The sequence below is a fragment of the Equus przewalskii genome, chromosome 9 (assembly GCF_037783145.1).
Source record: "Equus przewalskii isolate Varuska chromosome 9, EquPr2, whole genome shotgun sequence".
Lineage (NCBI taxonomy): Eukaryota > Metazoa > Chordata > Mammalia > Perissodactyla > Equidae > Equus > Equus przewalskii.
Window position 1 is genome coordinate 7,731,402 of NC_091839.1, and position 23,704 is coordinate 7,755,105.

At 37.7% G+C, this 23,704-nt stretch overlaps 1 protein-coding gene across 13 annotated transcripts in view; it reads left to right on the plus strand.

Moving 5' to 3' along the window:
* The first annotated feature begins 2,853 nt into the window (after window positions 1-2,853).
* Window positions 2,854-23,704, plus strand: part of LOC103559933 (zinc finger protein 566) — a 28,293-nt gene continuing 7,442 nt past the window's right edge. The window contains exons 1-5 of one of the 13 annotated variants that reach the window (XM_070557566.1): window positions 3,438-3,579; window positions 8,470-8,516; window positions 12,941-13,012; window positions 16,147-16,273; window positions 16,577-16,672. In XM_070557566.1, coding sequence (XP_070413667.1) covers window positions 13,004-13,012; window positions 16,147-16,273; window positions 16,577-16,672 — 232 coding nt within the window. In that variant the 5' untranslated portion in view covers window positions 3,438-3,579; window positions 8,470-8,516; window positions 12,941-13,003. Of the gene's footprint in view, window positions 3,580-8,469; window positions 8,517-10,129; window positions 10,194-12,940; window positions 13,013-16,146; window positions 16,274-16,573; window positions 16,673-23,704 lie in introns of those variants that run through there. The other 12 variants (XM_070557565.1, XM_008533764.2, XM_008533763.2 and 9 more) reach the window with 12 other exon arrangements.

The following is a 23,704-nucleotide window of genomic DNA, read 5'->3' on the forward strand; positions in this document are numbered from 1 at the left end:
GAATGAAGTTGAGTGTATTTCATATATATATATATTTACGCATATGTAGATTCTGTTCTGTGTATTGTTAATCTCTTTCTCCATTTTTATTGGATTGTTAACCTTTTTATTAAGCAATTTTTTTTGGTGCTTCCTTATATATTAGGGAGATTAGCCATTTGTTTGTAACATAAAATGCAAATATTTTTCCAGTCTGTCACATTAACCTTTTCTTTGATGTAGTAGGGATGACCAATCTTTTATGTGTTGGTTTTCGGATTCTGAAGTTAGGCCTTCCTCATTTCATGGTTATAAAGAAATTCACTCAAAGTTTTCAGTCTTTGTAATTTAATATTTTTATTTTAAATTTCGACACATTTGGAGTTAACTCTGAATTCAGTACATGGCATAATCCATTCTCTTTTTTCCAGAAAAGCTAGGAAATTGTCCCTATTATCTTTATTGAAAAGTCCATCTTTACCCAACTGATTTGAAAGGCTCTATTCACCACACACTAAAGTCCTTTATTTGGTTCTATTTTTGGATTCTCTATTCTGTTCTATTGGTCTGTATAGTCAGATGACAATCTCATATTAATCCAATTTTTGAAGTTTTAGAGTATGTTTTATCTAGTAAGACTAGCCCCAAATGTCCACTCCCCGGCCCCGCTTTCTTTTCCAGATATTTTCTATTCTTACCTTTATCTTTCCACTTGAACTTCAGAATAACCCCTATTTATAAAAGCATATTTTCACGATTTCATGTTAAATTCATAAATTAATTTAAAATGAGCTGTTTATGATGGTAAGGATTTCAAGTCAATAGGGTAAAATTTTCATTTAAATCTTTTTTTGTGTCCTTCATAGTGTTTTAAACTTTTTCTTATATATATTCTATTTATTTCTTGCTAGGATTATTCTGAAGCATTTTATACTATTCCAAGGTTTTGTTTGTATATATGAAGTTTGTTTACATGAATTTTATACCCACCTATCTTACTTTCTCCTTTTATTTAAAATTACTTTAAAAGTAACTGTACTTGGAGAAAGCATCTTTGCAGCTAGAAGCAATTTATTTTTATACTTAACAAAATCCACCTGGCTTGGGGGTAACCAGAAGCAATTAGTAAGTCAGTTGATCTCAATAAGCTCCTTGAAGAACTTCAAGCTTACATTCCTTGCTCTCTCTGAGCTATGGTTTTTTCTACAGAAAATGGGAATAATACTGCTTACTTCATTTCTGGGCTATTTACAACTGTCAACACTACCCTTCAAACTTTATTTCGTAGTCCAGGACTTCACAAATCAGCTTCCTTACATCTACACCCTTCCCCCAGGACTCTAAAAACTACACAGAAGATTGAATGGCTATGTCTCCAGGGTCTGGGCTCTAAGTAAGAGCAAGCACTCCATAAAAAAAGTTCCTTTTGGGGTCCACCCGCGGCACTGCAGTTACGCTCACATCTTCCGCTTTGGCAGCCTGGGGTTCGCTGGTTGGGATCCCAGGTGCAGAACTACGCACCACTTAACAAGCCATGCTGTGGTAGGCGACCCACATATAAAGCAGAGGACGATGGGCACGGTTGTTAGCTCAGGGCCAGTCTTCCTCAGCAAAAAGAGGAGGACTGGCAGCAGACGTTAGCTCAGGGCTAATCTCCCTCAAAAAGAATTTAATTAATTAATTAATTATTTTGAAAAGTTCCTTTCTGGCTGGCTGGTGCCATAATGGTTAGGTTCAGGTGCTCAGCTTCCCCCCAGGGTTCACAGGTCCAGATCAGGCTCATCTAGACACGGCTGTGGCTGCATCCCACACAAAAAAAATAGAGGAAGATTGGCACGCTTATTAGCTCAGGCACAAACTTCCTCAAGCAAAAAGAGGAAGATTGGCAACAGATGTTAGGTCAGGGCCAATCTTCCTCACAAAAAGAAAAAAGTTCCTTTCAAATGGACTTTCTTTCTTAAGAAAACAATGCTGTTCTCATTTCTACTCCATAATAGATGCTTCTGGTTTTACATAAAAGTCTAGCTTTAAGTTATTTATCAGCTCAATTAAGTAACCTTTACTAAAAACAAATAGAGACAAGCCTGGAAAATTTCCTGAGCAGATAAAATCAGTTTAGTCACAAATAAAATTTAATTTAGCTTAGTTTGCAAAACTCACTTGACCTGGGTCATTTCTTGCTTATGTCTCTGGAAATCAAAAGCAAACCTTAAACTGCTTCCCAAGTTCCATAGGAGGTAAACACTGACCAATTCTCTATCATTTAGGAAAATTCTAATATGATAACCAATCACTGTGATATAAGCTACCTTCTAACAATATACCCCCAAGCCTTGTTTTGGTTTTTGAGTGCTCTCGGTTGGCCAACTGTCTTTCGGTGTGTGCACAACAAACTTTTACTAATTATCACTTCGGAGATTCACTGGTTTTACTCTGGCTATTTCTGAACTTTTGACATTTCTCCCATCAAATCTTAAAAAAAAAAAAAAAATAAAAAAATTGATGCTCCAAGAAGATCTATCCTTGTTATCGTCTTACGGATGAGGCTCAGAGATTACTCTCCAAAATACAATCCCAGCCATATATACAGTGATACTCATTTAAATTACCAATTACACACACGCCCACCAATAAAATCCTGCATCCAAGTTCTCCCTCTCTCTGCTACCCCCAGCACCCGGATTCTCATTACTCGCTTCCTGAATAGTCTGCCTCACGACTCCCTCATTCTCTTCAGACCCAGCCTCTCACACAGCAGTCAGAGCACAGAACACTAGCCCCCTTAGCAATTTCGGAAACTTCTCCCTTTTGGCCTCCCCAACCCCGTTTCACTTTTAGCGATTCCTCCCCTTCACCTCTCCAATCCCTTTGCAGGTTCCCGGTCTCCTCCCCTTCCGGCTCCCTAACGAGCTTTGGGTCTCAGAAGCTGAGGTCCCACAACTCTAATTCACTGAGGAACCCCAAGCCAAACTTACGCCCAAAGGCCAAAACGGCGACCCAGGAAGCCTGTGGATTCCTTGGGGGCAGGGGCACTTTCAGAAGTCTCCCGAGTGTGGCCAGGCGAAGGCTGTGAAGAATCAAGAGAATTAAGCGGTCCATCCACCGCTTTTCCTGCTCCGAACTACATTTCCCAGAAGGCTCGGCGGTGCGAATTATCTTCCCTTGCAAACTAACCCTCCTCTTCCTGAGCCTCTTCAACTCGGGAATAGTAGGACGAGTCTGAGAAGGAAGCCCATTTCAAACGCATAGGGGTGGACTTCTTCGGGAGCTACGGCCCGAGACTGAGCCAGGTTCCCTGACGCCCCCGGCGCGGGGTTTGACGAGGGGGCGCGCCAAACTCTAAGAGGAATCCCGACTCTCGGGAGCCATTTTGTCCGGCACAGGTACGTCTCTGACTACATTTCCCAGAAGACCCCTCGGCATGAGCGTTATCCTCGCGTGAATTCAGCCTCAAAGTCACGCGCTGGCGGGACCCTCAGGTCTGCACCGGCAACTGTTGCGGTCTGCTGCTTTGGAAGCCTGGAAGGCCCGCGGTGAGGACCTGAGGAGAGGGCGGGGCCGGAGCCGGAGCCCGAGCCTCGGCTTTGTATGGCGGAGGAGGTGAGGTTGAAGTTGTGTGACTGTGTCTGTGTGATGGTATGTGGTGAATGCCCGTGTGGTTGTGACTGGCTGTTCCTGTGGTGAGTGTGTGGTTCCGATGATTACCGTGTGCAGCACAGTCTGGGAGGCTGTGACTGTGCTGATGTGACCAGATGCGACCCTATGGTGTGTGCGTGATTGGGACCACGTGCGGCATTGTGTGTGCGGCTGTGGGGAGCTTGTGACTCGGTGGATGTGATAGCGTTTGTCCCCGTTGGGTGTTTGATTCTATGACCGTGTGCTGCAGAGTATAGGTGGGGGGCCTTGCAAATATGGTGTGGTTTTATCTATGGTTAGTGTGACTGTGACTGAGTGTCCTCTTAGTAAATGTGTGATTGTGCGTACGTGACAGTTTGAGGCTCTGGGTTTGCGACCCTGTTGCTTTGGCTGTGGTTGCGTCTAGCTATATGTCCCCATGGTGGTTTTGTGATGATGTTTGTGTAATTGGATAAATGTATGAGTTTTTTTCACTTCTGTATATCTCTCTAAGCGTTATACTGTAGTTTCCCCCCGTTTGTAAACTTTATATGCATTCTGCCATACTTTTTTATCTTTTATTTTGCTTATTTGTACAACTATGTTTTTGAGAATTATCCATCTTAGATATAATAGCTGTTCATTCATTTTGTTTGCTCTGTTGTATTCCATCTTTTGAAGTATACCACGATTTAGTCATCCCTTCTAGTAATGATGGACATTTGAATTATTTCTAGTATTTTACTTTATAAACAGTGCTGCCACGAGCATTCTTTTACACAGGGTACACGTGCACGAGTTTATCTCCCTACCAGTCGAATTGCTGGGTCATATGGTATCTTCCACTTTACTAAATAGTGCCAAAATATTACCAAAGTGGATGCACAAATTTATACCTGCACAGTAATGTTTGAAACATCTCATTGCTCCATATCCCTACCAAAACACGGTTCTGATAGTTTTTTTTTTAATTTTTGTGATACAGCATATATACAGTAAAGTGCACAAATCTGAAGTATACAGCTAAGTAACATTTTCCTAAATCAATATAAAGAGCTTTGCCAGCATTCCAGTTATTTCTCTCCCAGAATCACTATTTAGAATTCTGTCACCATTAGTTTTACCCATTCTTGAATTTCATATATAAATGGAATTATATAGCCTGTGCTTTTATGCCTGGCTTCTTTTGTTCCACATTATGTCTGTGAGATTCATCCATGTTGTTGAGTGCAATTGTACATATGTTGAATGTAATTGCACTTAGTTCTCATTACATTTGGGGATATATTGCAATTTATTAATTGATTACACTGTTGATACATTTGATAATTTCCAGTTTTGGGCTATTACAAATTGTGTTGCTGCTCTGAACATTCTACTATGTTTTTGGTAAACACATAAATGCTTTTCCCTTGGGTAGATATTTAGGAGTAGAATTCTAGATCATAGGGTGGGCATATGTTTAAGAGATAGTACCAATTTCTCATGTGCTTGTACCAATTTGTACTCCATCTAGCAATGTTTGAGAGTTTCATTTGCTCCACGTCATCTCCATTATTTGATATTGTCGGTCTTTTATTTTAACTGTTCTGGTCGTTGTGTAGTGGAGTTTCATCGCAGTTGTGATTTGCGTTTCCTTGATGTGTAATGATGTTCAGCGCCTTTTCATACATTTATTGGTCATTTAGACGTCCTATTTTTGTTTTTGTTTTTTAAACATTGGCACCTGAGCTAACAACTGTTGCCAATCTTCTTCTTTTTTTTTTTTCTGCTTTTTCTCTCCAAATCCCGCCAGTACATAGTCGCATATTTTAATTGTGGGTCCTTCTAGTTGTGGCATGTGGGATGCTGCCCTGGCATGACCTGATGAGCGGGGCCATGCCCACACCCAGGATCCGAAACCGTAAAACCTTGGGCCACCAAAGCTGAGCAGGCGAACTTAACCACTCAGCCACGGGCCGGCCCCAACATCCTGTTTTTAAAGTGTCTGTTCAAGTATTTTAACCCACTTGCCCCTTTTTAATTTTTTCAGTTTAAAAAACTATTTTCATGTTTTAAACATAGCGTAAAGAATTCCTACATACTCTCACTCAGGTGCATACAGCACAGTTATGAAAACCAGGAAATTTACACTAATACAAGACTTTGGACCACTTCACAGACCTCCTGTAAATTTTGCTAATTGTGTTATCAGTGCCCTGTTCTGTTCCAGGATCCAATGTAAGATCCCACATGGATTTGATTGTCTTGTCTTATTAGTCTTCTCCAGTCTTGACATGCTTCTTTAATCCTTTTTATCTTTCATGACCTTGACCTTTTTGAACATTTGTCTACTGTTGCCTCATGGTTAAATTTAGACTGTGCATTTTTGGTAAAAAGATCGCAGAAATGATGTTATGTTCTCCTCAGTGTGTCGTATCAGGAGTTATTTGATATCAATATATCTCATTATTGGTAATGTTAACTTTGCTCACTTGGTTAAGGTGCTGTCTGCCAGGTTTCTCCTTTGTAAAATTACTATTTTTCCCTTTTTAATTAGTAAGTATCTTGTGGGGAGATGCTTTGAGACTATGCAAAAATACTGTTTCTCATCATAGTCCCTCATTAATTTTAACATCCATTGATAATTCTTGTCTGTAACAGTTATTACTGTGATGTTTGCCTAGTGGTGATTTTCTCTTTCCATCATTCCTTCTACATTTATTTTTTAAAATTTTTTGAGGAAGATTAGCCCAGAGCTAACATCTGCTGCCAGTCATCCTCTTTTTGCTGAGGAAGACTGGCCCTGAGCTAACATCGGTGCCCATCTTCCTCTACTTTATATGTGGGACGCCTACCACAGCATGGCTTGCTGAGTGGTGCCTTGTCCACACCAGGGATCCAAATCAGCAAACCCTGGGCTGCCAAAGCAGAACATCTGTGCTTAACCACTGCGCCACTGGGCTGGCCCCCTTCTACATTTATTAATTCAAGTTCTTCTGTAAAGAAGAGCTGTCCCTTATTCCTCATGTGTTATTCAGTTGTTTATTTATGAACTCATGGATATTTGTATTATTCTCTGAGTTTATTGTTATATAGTTTGTTGCTCAGATTGTCCCAGATTTGGCCATTAGGAACTCCTTCAAGTTGGCTCCAGGGTCCTTTCAACATGACATCAATTTTTGAGTGCTTTCTTACTTTCTGGCACCAAGATGTTCCAGGGTCCATCTTGTATTTTCCTTTTCCAGCCCTGGAATCAACAGTTTCTCCTAGGAGCCCTGGTTTCTTTTATTGGAGAATGAATTTATAAACCAAGCTCTGGGCCCTGCATGTGCTCATTGCTATCTAGGTGTAATTGCTCTAGTTCCTGTCAGTGGACAGAGCCTGAAAATATACAAATGTATATACACACATCTTTATATATTTATCTGTTTATTTTTATATATTAAAAAACACCGATTCATACTGATACTTTCAATTCCAATCCAATACCACAGGATCCTGTCAAGAACTTTGAATTTCTGTCAAAAACTGAGATTTTTACCCTACTTGTAAGTTAACAAGTTAGCTTGCCACAGTTTCACAATGCTGGCAGAAGACATGAGACTCCTGAGTCAGAGATGAAAGACAGTTTATTGCTCAGAACAATAGTCAGAGTATGAACATTTTCTTGCACTGACTCACTTGCACCCCTAGAGTGATGCAAAATACACGGGTACTTGTGTTCTCCCTTGAATTTAGGTAACCTGAATCTTTGTAATAGGCAGTAAGCATGCCTGCCCTTTGCTCTAGAAGGAAACTGTCTGTCTTCCAAGGCTGTTCATTATATAAACATCTTGGAGAAATAGTTCAAAATAGTAGCACTTAGTGCTTCTGATCACAAGATGTCCAGAAACACTGAAGATCCGGGGAGCTGTCTCCGAACGGGTTTGGCCGTTTCTTTATTTGTAACTCCTTTCTCCAACAGTGAGAAACCTGCTTAATATCAATAATTTTTTACACATATCCTGGAATACATGTAAAGTAGTTTCAGAATTGCTAACCCATACTTGTGTAAAAAACAATTTTACTAACGACAGTAAAGTATTTGTATGCAGCTTTTATTTGTGTGCAGCTTTTTTTTTTAACCTTTCAGTGTGTCGTCAAAAATGTTTCCAAAGTTATTCCATTTAGTTCTTTTCTTAGCCACCCTCTTCAGTGTAGTTTTGTTACTCATTTTTCATGCATTTATCTTTGTCTGTTACTCTTTGGGTTCCCCCACATCCTAGTTGATGGTAGCATGTCAGAATATTTTGAGTATGAAGACATTAATGTGGTTCCTACCCACTCCCTGAACATAATCAGTCTCTACTTTCTGCCTTATTCATCTGGTATTTTTTTTACACAAATGAGCAGATACATGTATTCTTTTGAATGACTTTCTTTTTTGTTTGTTTGTTTTAAAGATTGGCACCTGAGCTAACAACTGTTGCCAATCTTTTTTTCTTTTTGCTTTTTCTCCCCAAATCCCCCCAGTACGTAGCTGTATATTTTTTAGTTGTGGGTCCTTCTAGTTGTGACATGTGGGATGCTGCCTCAACATGGCCTGATGAGCAGTGCCATGTCCAGCCCCTGACCTTCTGTTTTTATTGCATTAAAGATAACATACTGTAGGTGCTCTCTTGAACATTGCTTTTTTCACTTAATGATATCTCTTGGACATTACTCCACCACAATTCAAAGAGATACTCAATTCTTTTTTTTTTTTTACAGCTGCATAATATTCCAGTATATGGATTTATTAAAGTTTATTCAACCACTCTCCTATTGTGGGCATTTAGGTCATGTACAGTATTTTGCTACTAGAAACAGTGCTGCAATAAATAACTTTGTATGTGTATTTTTGTATTGCTGGAGGCATATCTTCGGGTAGATTCCTTGAAGTGAAGTTGCTGGGTCAAAAGGTAAGTGTGTTTGCAGTTGTGTCAGGTATTACTAAATTGCCCTCTAGAACTGTGGTACCAGTTTTCATTTCCACTTACAATGTGTAAGAGGGCCTGTTTTCCCCACAGCCTAGCCAACAGGATGTAGGTCATGCTTTTTAGTTTTTAATGAGAAATAGTGTCTCAGTGTTTTCTTATTTCTTTAATTATGAGTGTGCTTGAACATTCTTTTACCTTTTTTATGTATGTTATTGCCTATTTAGATCTTTCCCCATTTTTCCAGCAGGTTTTTAGCCCTTTCTCTTTTATGATTAGTGCTTTTTTATATCTTGAAAAGAAATCTTTGCTTATTTGCAAGATCTTGAAGATATTCTCTTACGTTTCCTTTTAGAAGCTTTATAGATGTAGCATTCACATTGGAATCTGTGATGCATCTTGAATTAATTTTTTGTGTACGGTGAAAGACAGGGCTAAGGGTTAATTGTTTTCCCTTCAAGTGCTCAGTTATTCCAGCACTACTTACTGAAAACACCGTCCTTGCCCATCTGAATTGCAAAGAGCTTTTATCATGAATCAAGTGATATTATATATGTGACTCTCTGTCTGGACTGTATTCTGTTTTGTCTCTTTGTCAGTACCACTGTCTTAAAATCTGTGGTATTAGTCCTCCAACTTTTTTCCTTCTTTTTCAAGACTGACTTGGCTATTTTAAGTCCTTTCGGTTTCCTATTATGTTCGAATCAACTTGTTAATTGTCACCAAAAACAAAGAATCCTTGTTGGGATTTTGTTTGTGAATCTGGATGTTGATTGGGGGAGAATTGACATCTTATCAATAGTGAATCTTCCAACTAATAAATATAGTAAATATATACATTTGTTAAGGTCTTTAATTTCAACAATTTGTTGTAGTTTTCATTGCACATCTTTTGTTAAATTTATACCTCGTATTTGATGTTTATTGTTGAAACTGTAAATGGTATTTCATTTTTTTTATTTTCCAATTGTTTGTCGCCAGAAGCACAATTGCTTTTTGTATATTGTCCTTATAGCTAACGCCTGCGAAACACCTTCTGTAGGTGCTGTTTGTCAAGTTGAGGAAGTGCTCTTTCTCATTTACTAAGACTTTTTCACATTAACGAGGGCTGAATTTAGACAAACGCATTTTCTGTGCGTGGAGAGGATCCTATGGTTTTCTTTTTTTATATATTAATGTGGTAAATTACGTCGATTTTCAAGTGTTGAACCAAACTTGTGTTCCTGAAATAAATCCTAGTGGACCATGATGTATTAGACGGTTGTTTTTTTTTTTAACTTCACTGGGTTAGATTTCCTAATATTTTGTGTAAAATTTCTGCATGTATGTTCATGAGAAATATTGGCCCATAATTTTCTTTTCTTCTAATGTCTTTGTTAAGTTTTGGTATCAGGCTTATAGGTAGCCTCATAAAATGAGTTGGGAAGAATTCACTGTGTTTCTCTATTCACTATATGTAAGACTAAACTTATTCCTTAAATTTGGAAGAATTCACTGGTGAAGCTATCTGGGCCTGAAATTTTCTTGATAGGAAGATTTTAAATTATGGAATCAGTTTAACTCTTCAAATGTTCTGTTGTTTTTGTTTGTTTTGTCAGCTTTAGCATGTCTTTTAAGGAATTTGTCTATTTCATCTAAGCTTCCAGACTTAAGAACATAAAGGTATTAGTATTTTCTTATCATCTTTTTAATGCCTCTGGCATCTGTAATTATGTTCCCTTTTTTATTCCCGATTTTGTTCATTTGCATCACTGTTTCTTATTTTCATCAGTGCTCTTGGTAATGTCTTTTTCTCCTCTGGGTACTTTCAAGACTTTTTTCCTTTCTCTTTGGTTTTCAACAGTTAGACTATGATGTGCTTGGTTGTGGTTTTGCTTTTTGTTTTATGTGTTTGTTTTCTTTTCCTTTTTTTATATTTTTATTCAGGTTTGCTGAGTTTCTTGAGACTCTTCTTGAGGCTTTTGATCAGTTAGTCTATCGAATATTCGTTCCTCTCCAATCTATTTTCTCCTTCTGAGACTCAACTTACATGTATGGCAGATCTTTTACCTGTGTGCCATGTGTCTTTTATAGTCAATTCTGTTCTTTTTTCCTCTCTACTTCACATGGATTTTTTTTTTTTACTTGTCTTTGAGTTCAGCAATTCTGTCTTCTGCTTGTCTGCCTCATGTTAAAACCATGCAATGACTTCTTAATTTCTTAATCTGTTGATCTAGATTGTCTTCTTGATTCTTTTTTATAGATTTCAATTTTGTTTGATTTCTTCCTCTTATCCATTTGCCTATCTTTTCCTGGGTTGTCTTCAACATTTTAATTATAGAGATTTTAAATTATTTGTTTGCTGACTCCAATATCTGAATTATCTGTGGTTCTGCTCCTATTTTCTGTTTTTATCTCCTTGCATGTCTAGTAATTTTTAATTGTATGATAGATATGGTGTCTAAAACAACCGTGGGGGCTAAGGCCAGCCGATAACCTACCTCTGTCCTTCTCATTATATAAGAAAAATTAAACTGCTTTTCAGGTCTCTGTTACTAACACACAAATACAATTACTAGCATACAGGAGATTATCAGGATAATGCTGGAAGGAATTTAAAACATTTTTTATTAAAAGATAAGTCTATTATTTAGAAGAGTGCAAAATTCCCCCCAATTTTAAGTTATTTACTACTTGTCAAAGGACCCGCTTCTCTGTAGTGGTATCTTTTGGCAGTGCTCCATACTCCAGGCATGGTCATTTTGCAAGCATACTACAGTCTTAGCCACAGAGATGGGTGGTTTTAAAAGGGAGGAGCAGATCCCCCAGATGCAAGAATTCAGCCTGAGAGGACACTCCCTAGGGGCAACGATGAAGAGGGTTGGGAATGTGACAAACACAATATGGAGCTATTGAAGTAAGCGTGTTTCCTGCCCATTCCGCTTGGACGATGCAGCACATGAGGACATCCCTTTAACCAGGGAGAGTCCAGGAGGAGGGACCAGAAAAGGGGACTTAAAGTGAGGACTATGGGAGAAGGAACTCTCTTTCCAAGTCTTCTGGATTACTCTTGATTGTTTAGTATCTAGTACAATGCCTGGCACAGAAGAGGCTGTGTGAGTAATAAAAGAATACTGAAAACTTAATAAATAGCAATAATAATATTAAAGGAGTACTTTCAGGTTTTAAGGAAGAGAAATTTGTGGATTACTTTGGTTTTCATTTCCTGGAATATGTATACTCCTGGGGGGATGTAGTGAGTGCCTAAGGGTAGAAGCCATCAAATAATTAACAACATGGTGCTGCTTCCTCGGTGGTCAGTTTTGCATGAAATTGTTGATAAATTGTTTAATGATCAAGGACCTTTGTACTTAGAGAGGAATGCTCACTGCCTTTTGTAGTTTTATAATGCTCATTTTATTATATTCTACATCTAATAAACAAACCCAAATTTTCTTAAACATTTAAACATCAATCACAGATTTAGTTACTCCCTTTAAACAATTTAGACTAATAATAGTCTTTTAGTATAACTTACTCTTTTGCACATTTTAAATGTCTTAAGCACACAGAATATACACAATTATTACAATTTTTATTACTACACTTAGAGTCAAAATCTATTCTAAAGCATCAGTGATGTGGGTTTAATCCATTTCTACGTTTTTTCCTGTACTTTTTAATTCCTTCCTATTGTTATGCTAATTTTAATATCTTCCTAAAGTTTCAGTAATATGGCTTTGTTTACTTTTCTGGATTTAAGTTGAGTCTTCTCAACTAGGCAAAATTAGAGGACCTGGTTTATCAATCAGTTGTTTCTTGGTCAGGACTTGGGACCCTGATTGTACAATCCAAGATCATTGAAAACTGATTTAACCAATGTACATCCAAACTAAAATGCATATGGTCAAGTTTTAGAAATTATTCAGAATTCATGTACAGGTAAAATGGTATATGTACAAGAATATTTATTACAGCATTGTTTGTTATAGTGAGAGACTGGAAACAACCCAAATGATCATTGGCAGCAAATTAGTTCAATAAAGTCTATCTTTTAACGGAATACAACATAGCTAAGAGAATTATATAGCTCTGTATGTACTAGTTGGGATCCGAGCCAAGATATATTAAATAAAAACAACAGTATGTGTAACAGTGTGTATAATATGCTAAAATTTGTATTAAAAAATTTTATCTTTGTGTGTATTCATGTATACATATAAGCTATGTTTTCCAAACCATCTCGGGTTGTCCAAATCTGTCCTGCTCCAGTCAAAACTTGAGGTTTTTGGAGTTGAGGATAACGAGAGATTTGCCCATTCTTCTCACTAATCCCCCTCAGGTGTTTGTGTGAAGTGAACCGAGGAGAAATGATCATTCTGGGAGTTGTGAGGCAAGTGGGATCTTATGTAGTTCTTTTGCTCCCCCAGCTCTGCCGTTTTCTAAAAGAGGACCCAGAGGAGGACTGGTACTTTTCTGCAAGTATCAAAGCCATGGCTCAGGTGAGATGCTGTTTACTTTTGCTCATATAGAGTCATTTGTACGTTTAGTACATGTAAACATTTGCTTTCCTCGTCATGATGCTTTCTGGTGTTTAAAGAAAGCAAAACAAAAGCTTTCAGACAGTTTGGTTATAAGCAGTGTCAAAGTTCGCTTACCCTTACTCTAAAGAAAAAAGTTTCTTAAGCCAATTCAGAATTGCTGTCTTGCTGGAGATATTTATGGAAAAAAGAAGTGCTTAGATAATCATTGTTGGAAAAAGTAAAGAATGTCTGGTTAAAGATCTTTACAATCTTAACTTACAGATAACTGTTAGAGGGCCAAGTGGTTGGATAACAAGTTTCTCTGAAGCGGTCTTAAGCAGATTAAAATCCATCAGAAAATTGCTTATGGATTTCATCAAGAATCCTTACTTGTTCCCACAAAAAGATTATGAATTATATAATGTAAAAAGAAGGCCTGATTGAGACCAGGTTTGGGAAAAAAAAAAAATATATATATATATATATATATATTTTGGTGAGGAAGATTGGCCCCAAGTTAACACCTGTTGCCAATCCTCCTCTTTTTGCTTGAGGAAGAGTGGCCCTGAGCTAACATCTGTGCCCATCTTCTATTTTATATGTGGGTTGCTGCCACAGTTTGGCTTGATGAGTAGTGTAGGTCTGTGCCTGGGATCCAAACTCACGAACCTGGACCTCTGAAGTGGAGCACGCCAAACTTAACCACTACGCCACTGCGCCACTCCTGGAAAAAATATTTTTATACTAGTTAACATGGTTCCCCTTCAGGAACCTAACCTCTCTTTCCTCCTAAGCAACCCAGTGCCCTCCCCAGTTCCCTCTTCTTTTAAATAATGTTTACAAACTCATTTAGTAAGTCCTTCAGCAGCATCTTCTCTTTTTTTTGGAGGAAGATTAGCCCTGAGCTAACTGCTGCCAGTCCTCCTCTTTTCACTGAAGAAGACTGGCCCTGAGCTAACATCCATGCCCATCTTCCTCTACTTTATATGTGGGACGCCTACCACAGCATGGTGTGCCAAGCAGTGCCATGTCCGCACCCGGGATCCGAACCAGCGAACCCCGGACTGCCGAAGTGGAACATGCGCACTTTACTGCTGCACCACTGGGCCGGCCCCAAGCAGCATCTTCTATCTCAGACTTCTGCCAGAAATCTTGATAGAACAGACATGTATTTCCCATTTGTTGATGAATCTAATTTGCTTGGACAGTGGTTTGATAAGATGGAGATGAGTAATTAGGGACACCTCGTAGGGAGAAGCCCTAATCATCTCTACAGACTTAGATTTTCCAATAAGAAAATATGTGGAATGTTTCTGTTTGATTTCAGTCTTAATACATGGGAAGATCTCCTGATGTATGAACCTTTCAGGTTTGCGAGTATGACTAGTAATCAGTACAGAACTCTGACGCCCCACCAGATCATTCATGATGCATAGTCATCATAATGCCATTGTGCAAATCTGGATCATCCATCAATTTCCTGTAACTCAGGAACAAAGGGGATTTACATTTAAGCAATAGGTGGTTATAGGTAATATTGGGCCGGTTTTGGAGAGGTTTTTAAAGATCACCTGCAGCCTCAATGTCTGAAAGCAAAAGAAAAGTTACGATTGATATCCATATAATAGAATATTATTCAGTGAAAAAAATATGCTTATGAAAAGAATTTGTTGTAACAAGGAGTAACTGTTATCATATAATAGTGTGTGTGATATGAGAATGGATCAAATCTTGAATGATATGCAAATTTAATTTTCTAAGATAAAATATTTTTTAAGTCATTTTACACGTTTACAAGTGAAGTAGTACAGTTCCAGTCTTGTCCCATCACCAGCCCTGCTCCCAAAAGGTGACTGCCCTCACCTGTTGAATATGGTTTAATTGCTATCTTTTGATGAATCAGTTTTACTCATTATCTCTTGACTTACTGCATAGTAGAAGGGACATTGTACTCCTGTATTATACCCTTTATTTCCTCTGATTCTATGAATAATTATATCACAATTTTGGGTTAAATCAATAGTGTACATAATATTATGACTACAAATATCACTCACTGCTGTGCCAGCTCGTGGCTTTATTCTATCACAACCTTTCATTTTTTCCTGGGGTTAATTGCTTCCACACACTGCCCCCCTTTGCTTAGTTGTCCATGTATTTCTATCCAAAATCTCCAGAATCACTGCCATGTGCCAGTCAAGATGTTTTCCATCTGGTCAAACACATGAGTTCCTTTTGAGCTTGGAGATTTCCGTCCCCATTGCTTTTTTCGCCCTGCTCCCGTCTGATCTGGTTACTCTCTAGGCCTGCCGCAGTTTTCCCAAGACTTTCCTTTTTTTGTTTTCCTGGGATTTTCCTCCACTGTTCTCCTGTTTTAATTCACCTCTTTCTTGAATTCCATTGTCTTCGTCTTTTCTGGTTTATTCCTCCATTTTGGTGGGGCACATCACTAGTAGTTTCCTAAGAAAATTGCGCTTATGTCCTTCTGTGTCTAGGAATGTCTTTTTTCAATCCTCACAACAGAATGATAGTTTGGTTATAAAATTCTAGATCAGAATTTCTTTTTTCCATCAGAATATTAAAGAATTGTTCTTATTTCTCGTTTTTAGTGCTAGTGTTGGGAACCCCATTGCCTCTCTGATTCTTGATGTCTTTTATGTGACCTACTCTCCTCTGGCTGCTTTTTAATGTCTTCTCTTTATCCCTTATTCTGAAAGTTTACTTTTAGCTATTTGGGAAAAGAGGAGAGAGAAGAAGCTCACATGTTGATGATGTATTGTGTGACAAGTATTGTGCTAGGCATTTGTATATGCTATTTCATTTAATTGAGAAACTCCTATTAGCTGAATTTTGTACCTTCCCAGACTTCTTTGCATAATGGACATGTCCCACCTTACACAGGCAGTTTTGTCTGGAGGAAACAGTGACGTGGACGCATGGTGATTCAGTCATGCGTATTTGTTTACGGTCCTCCACTTGCATTCCAGACATTCAGTCCCACTCTGTATGCTTGCTGTTTTTCACTTCCTCTGTTTTTATTTTTCTCTTCTCTCTTTCCTTCACAAAAGCACTTCTTTTTATTAATCAAGTCATATACATGGTTGTTGTTCCAGGAGTCAGTGATGTTCAGTGATGTGTCCATAGACTTCTCTCAGGAGGAGTGGGAATGCCTGAATGATGATCAGAGACAGTTATACAGAGATGTGATGTTGGAGAATTACAGCAACCTGGTTTCAATGGGTAAGGACATCTGTCCATAATCATTCAGATTCTGCCCCCAGAAGGTCTACTTCCTTCATTGTGAAATGCTCACCTACCTTGCAAATAACAAGCTGGATTTCTACATCCTGTTCCCAGAGGAATGTTTTTAATATTGCAGATTAGAAAGAGGAAGCTGCATTGAGTTATGTGTGAAGTTTCCAATCCTCTATTGTTTCATAAATCTGTTATACCTTTCTTTGACTCTTTCTTAATGAAGGGACTGCATTTGAATTCTGGGACGTTCTCATCGTAAACTTGTCTCATTACTTCTTTTGCAAGCAGGACATTCTATTTCTAAACCAGATGTGATCTCCTTCTTGGAGCAGGGCAGGGAGCCCTGGTTGGTTCACAGAGAACTTACAAGAGGCCAATGGCCAGGTAAGTGAGGCCCAGCAGGTAACAACCGAGTTTGTCGGTGGAGACACTGCTCCTTTGAGATGCTGTCTGTAAAGCTCCTCTTAAAAGCATTAGGTCTGCTGTGCAAAAGTAAGCCTTTTCAGCACGCGCTTTCAAATGACCGGACTGTTTCCCCTTACTTAACATACTCTGCCTGCTCTTCTCCTCTTATACTTCTCTCCCAACTCTAACCAGCTGGTGCCCTCTTTCACCCTCTCTAATGATATTCCTTTCTATCCATATTTTGGATCTAGGTCTTTATCAGCTTCTCATCTTTTTTTGTATTTAGTCTTTAAAAAGTATCACTGTCTCGGGGCTGGCCCCGTGGCCGAGCGGTTAAGTTCGCGCACTCCGCTGCAGGCGGCCCAGTGTTTCGTTAGTTCGAATCCTGGGCGCGGACGTGACACTGCTCATCAAACCACGCTGAGGCAGCGTCCCACATGCCACAACTAGAAGGACCCACAACAAAGAATATACAACTATGTACCGGGGGGCTTTGGGGAGAAAAAGGAAAAAAATAAAATCTTAAAAAAAAAAAAAAAAAAAAAAAAAAAAAAAAAAGTATCACTGTCTCCTGAAACTTTCTTTTCTACATTGCCCAAGACTTATTTTCTTTAGAGTTTTTTTAATTTTTTTTTATTTATTTATTTTGAGGAAGCCCTGAGCTAACTACTGCCAGTCCACCTCTTTTTGCTGAGGAAGACTGGCCCTGAGCTAACATCCATGCCCACCTTCCTCTACTTTATACGTGGGACACCTACCACAGCATGGCTTTTGCCAAGCAGTGTCATGTCCACACCCAGCATCTGAACTGGCAAACCCCGGGCTGCCGAGAAGTGGAATGTGCAAATTTAACCGCTGTGCCACCGGCCGGCCCCTAGAGTTCTTTTAGATACTGTAGTTGATACACTCATTGGTTCATTCATACTTATAATGAGCATTTACTGATTTTCTCATGTATGTGAGATACTCTGCAAGGTGCTGCAGAGATTAAAAAAGGAATAAGCAGTTTCAGAATTTATAGCTTAATACAAGTACCAGAACATGTCTGTATTTAGCTTCTATAAAGTAGAACCACCATAAGAGGATAAAATAGAGAGCTCAGCAGAAAGTGAAGGCTAAAGATCCATGTAGAAGTCATAGGATGAGATTTGAGCCTGCATGTCATTGACTTTAGATAGAATGTTGGAAATAGAGTCTATGCCTTCCCTGAGAACTTAGAGCTGGCAAGGATAGAGAGATTTGATATGAAGGCGGGAAAACAGGACAGCACACACAATCATTCCTTCAGTATATATTTGTGTACTATTAGTACCTATTGTGTACTCAATAGTACCCAGCCCTGCCCTCAACACTGAGGTTACATCAGTGACTAGAACGTGCATATCTCTGTTCCCAGAGCTTACCCTCCAGTGCGGGGAGAGATACACAAATAAAGGAATATATGATATCAGGTAATAGTAAGTGCTAAAAAGAAAAACGGAAGAAAGGGGGTTGTGGGTGCTATTTTATGTGGCATAGTAAGAGAAACTTTTTCCAGTAAGTTGGCATGGGCTGAGACCTGAAGAAACACTGTAGTAAATCATTGTATGTGGTTACTGGGAGGAAGAACATTCCAGAGAGAGAAAACCAAATATTCAAGTCTCCCTGGGGCAGGTGTGCGTTGGCTGTGTTGGAGGAGCAGCCAGGATGCCAGTGCTTCTTATATCCCAGTGGTTATTGTTCAGATATTTTCAAATAAATCCAAGGCCTTGTGTCATTTCACCTTTGTACAACCTCAATATGTAGTTCTAAAAAATATGGACGTTTTCTCCCTTACGTAATTTGAATGCCGTTACTATCCCTAATAAATTTTAGGATGATTTCTTGGCACACTGAATTGTGTTAGTATCACTATATCTAGTCCTTGTGAGAGTGGACATTTTCACCTTAATGGTGCTATTGTCTTTAATTTGTTCCCTACTATATTTTACACTTTTTATCTATTACCATCCTTATTTTTTCAGTCAGTTTTTATGGACTTTGTGAAATAAAAACATTTATCCATTTCCAGATGGTGTTTTTACTTTATAATTTTAATTTTGATTAGCATCTTTAATATGTATGTTTTAATGTGTTTGTAGTCATCTTCTTTTTGGTTATTTTGATTTCTGATTTTAGAAAATTAACTGGCCTCTACAAAGTTTATAGATATTTTATTATGTTTTTCTTTTTCAATTTTCTGCAATTTGTTTTATAGAATTTAAATCCATTTTAAATTTCTTTTGCAATGAGGTATAAATTGAGAGTCCAAATCAATCCCCTACACACGCACATCTTATTTGAGCACCATTTACTCAGCACCTGCTTATTTCATCGTTGTTTTATCTGCCTATTCTGTAATAAGTTCTGATTTATGTTAGTTTGTATTTCAGGGCCTCTTTTTCTGTTTCTTTGATCCGTCTATCCTCCTGTGCCATCAGAGATAGATATGCCTAGCAGGCAGTTAAATTCTTCCTATTGGAAATTATCACATATACAGAAAAATAACAAGCTATAGGTAGATATTCAAACAATTAAGAAATGAACTCTCAGCGCCAGCCCCATGCCATAGTGGTTAAATTCATATGCTCTGCTTCAGCAGCCTGGGGTTTGCAGGTTCAGATTCCAGGCATGGACCTACATACCACTCATTGAGCCAAGGTGAGGCAGCATCCCACATACAAAATAGAGGAAGATCGGCATAGATGTTAGCTCAATGACAATCTTCCTTAAGCAAAAGGAGGAAGATTGGCAATGAATGTTGGCTCAGGGCCAATCTTCCTTACCCCCCCAAAAAAAAGAAAGAAAGAAATGAACTCTCATGGAGCCATCACTCAGATCAACAACTACAACACTACCAGCACAGATCTTTGTGTCCACAATATCTGTGTGTCCCTTCATAGTTTTGCCACCTAAGAGTGGCACACACAACAATATAGTTTAGTTTTCCTTGAGTTTGAGTTTTATATGTATGGAATCATTCTATATATATTATTTTATGTTTTGCTTTTTTATTGAGCATTTTGCTTTTAAGATTCATACCTACTGGTGCTTGTAGTCAGAGCTGATTCATTCTAATGTATGAGTATATCACAGTTTGTTTATCAGTTGTACTGTTCACAGACAGTTGGATTTTTTCCAGTTTTTGACAGTTACAAACAGCTGCTATGAACATTTCTTTGTTTTAGGACTAGGAGAGAAATGGATGAATCAGAAGATATCATATCTCCAGCTGCCTAATTTTCAACTTTTATTCTTTAATGACTATACTAGTTTACAATCCCACCAGCGGTATATGAGAGCTCCCATTCATGCGCGTGCTTCCTAATGTGTGGTGTTGTCAAACTTTGATTTTTAGCAATAGGTGAGTGTACAATGATACTTCAGTGTGGTTTTAAGTTGCATTTTCCTTCTTACTGATGAGTTGGAACACATTTTCAAATCATTATTGGTCTTTTGAAATTCTTCTTTAGTGAACTGCCTGTTCAAGGCTTTTCTCCCTGTTTTTCATTGGATTGTCTGTATTTTTCTTAATGATGTGTGAGAGTTCTTTATATATTTTGCTTATGAGTACATTCCATGTTTTAAAAATTGTAAATGTCTTCTCCCCACTCTGAATTGTCTTTTAGCTATCTTTATGGTTTCTTTTTATGAACAGAAGTTCTTAATTTCAGTCAAATTCATCAGTCTTGTCTTTTGTGCTTCACGCTTGTTGGGTCTTACGTAAGAAATTCTTCCTTGGCTTATTTTTGAATCTTATATAAACAGAATCATACTATCTGTTCTTTTTTGTCCTGTTTAAGAAGTCTTTGCCTGCTATACGACCGTGAAGATATTCTCCTGTTTTCTTCTTGATGAATGATTTCGTTCCTTTATAATCCTTTCTTCTAATGGGCTAAATTTTTACTGTGATGTATTCAGGTGTGGTTACCTTTATTCCCCCCATATTTTGCTTCTGGTAGTATTTTTCGATCTGAGGACTCGTATCTTTTTTTGGTGTTAGGAAATCATTGGCAGTCATCTCTTCAAATATTACTTTGCTACCATTTCCCGTTTTCTCTCTTAAGCTCCTATTAAACAGACATTAGAACGTCTGGATCATCTCCAAAGTCTCTTACTCTTCCTCTGCTTTTCCACTTATACTGCCTTTGCTTAGAATTCCTTGGCTTCATTTATATTGCACTGTTCAACCTATCCATTAAGTTTTTTATTTTAAAAAAGTAGTATAGTTATTTATAAAATAGAATGTTTATGTAATAGGATGTATATAGCAATTAACTTAGTAAAATTATAAGACAATAAATATAAATCTCTAGATTTGCATACACAGGAGACTTGCTAGGAAATAAACCAAGGAATATAATTGCTGGGTCTTGGCATACATACTTATTCAGCTTTACTAGGTAATGCCAAACTTTTCCAAGTGTTTGTATCACCATTTTTCCTATAATTGATATCATAAGATGTTTTTCTTTCTTTCTTTCTTTTTTTTTTTTTTGAGGGAGATTAGCCCTGAGCTATCATCTGCCACCAATCCTCTTCTTTTTGCTGAGGAAGACTGGCCCTGAGCTAAGATCTGTGCCCATCTTCCTCTGGTTTATATGTGGGACACCTGTCACAGCATGGCTTGACAAGCAGTGCGTAGGTCAGCAGCCAGATCAAAACTGGCAAACCCCGGGCTGCCAAAGCAGAATGTGTGAACTTAACCATTTGCGCCACCAGGCTGGCCCCAGATTTTTTTCGTTTTTTAACAGTCAGATTGATGAGTATAAAATCTTGTTTCATTGTTTTAAATTAAATTTTTCTGGTTATTGTTGGAGATGATTACCTTTCTATATGTTATTTGGCCATTAGATTGTCTCTTCTCTTGAATGCTGTATTGATTGTTGTTACATCAGGCTATTTGTCTGTTTCCTACGATTTGTAGGAATTCCTTATATATGTTCTAGGTACTAATTTTTGGTCAGAAATATTTTATAGACATCTTCTCCAGGTGTAGCTTCTTTATTCACTTTCTTTATGATATCTTTCGATGAACAGTAATTGTTTGTGTTAGTGTGGTTAAATTATATATTTAATGGTTAAAGTATATATAGTTTATAAAAAATTATACTTTTCCCTTGTATTCTTTACACCTTTGGAGTCTTAAGAAACCTTTCGCTAGCCCACCTTTCTCCTCTGTTTTCTTCCAAGCATTTTTCTGTTTTGACTTTCTTATTTTAAAGTCCTATTAACGTAACTGGAAATGATTTTCATAAATGGTATGAAATAGAGATCAATTGTAATTTTTTCCCATATAGAAAACAAGTTATCTTTGCCCCACTCAATGAAAAGTCCATCTGTTTTCCACAGATCCACAATGTTCTTCTGTCATATATTAAAATTCCATGTATACATGGGTCTCTCTTGTCCCATTGGCCTTTTTATCTACTCTTGTCCTAATTACCCTTGCTTTTATAAGAAGTCTGGATCTCTGGTGGGACAGATCCCTCCAACTTTTTCTTCAGAAGTGTTTGGTTATACTTGTCTTGTTGGTCTTCCATATAAGTTTAAAAATTACATTAAGTAAACTTTCATTGAAAATGTTGTTTTTTCCAACATCTATTCATGATAAAAACTCTCAACAAATGGATATAGAGGGAACGTACCTCAACATAATAAAGACCATATATAACAAACCTACAGTTAATATACTCAATTCTGAGAAATTGAAAGCTTTTCCTCTAAGATCAGGAACAAGACAAGGATGCCCACTCTCACCATTTTTATTCAACATAGTACTGGGCGTCTTAACCTGAACAGATAGACAAGAAAAAGAAATAGAAGACATATAAATTGGAAAGGAAGAGGTAAAACTGTCTGTATTTGCAGATGACATGATATTATATATAGAAAACCCTAAAGACTCCGCCAAAAAAACTGTTAGAATTAATAAATGAATTCAGTAAAGTTGCGGGATACAAAGTCAATATACAAAAGTCAGTTATGTTTCTGTACACTAATAATGAACACTCAGAAATTAACAAAACAATGCCATTTACAGTTGTATCAAAAAGAATAAAGTAATTAGTAATAAATTTAACCAAGGAGATGAGAGACCTGTACACTGAAAACTATAAGACATTGATGAAAGAAAATGAAGACACAAATAACCAGAAAGATACTCCGTGCTCATAGATTGGAAGAATTAATATTGTTGAAATGTCCATACTACCCAAAGCAATCTAGATACAGTGCAATCTATATCAAAATTCCAGTGGTATCTTTCAGAGAAATAGAACGAACAATCCTAGAATTTGTATGGAACCACAAAAGACTCCGAATAGCCAAAGCAATCTTGAGAAAGAAGAACAAAGCTGGAGGCATCATGCTTCCTGGTTTCAATCCATATAACAAAGCTACAGTAATCAAAACAGTATGGTATTGGCATAAAAACAGACACATAGATCAACAGAACAGAATAGAGAGCCCAGAAATAAACGTCTGTGATCGATTAATTTACAACAAAGGGGCCAAGAATATACAATGGAAAAGGACAGTCTCTTCCATAAATGGTATTGGAAAAGTGACACCATACAAAATAATGAAACTGGACCACTATCTTACACCATAGACACAAATCAACTCAAAATGGATTAAAATCTTGAATGTAAGTCCTGAAACCATAAAAATCTGAAGAAGAAAACATAGGTGGTAAGCTCCTTGACATAGGTCTTGGCAGTGATTTTTCGGATTTGACACCAAAAGCAAAGGCAACACAAACAAAAACAAACAAGTGAGACTACATCAAACTAAAAAGCTTTTACACAGAAAAGGAAACCATCAACGCAATGAAAAGGCAACCTATGGAATAGGAAATATTTGCAAATCATATATCGTATTAGGGATTAATATCCAAAATACATATGCAGAAGCCATGTAACTCAATAGCAAAAAAAACCCCAAACAACCCAATTTAAAAATAAAAGATATAAAAAGGAACATGGAAATTTT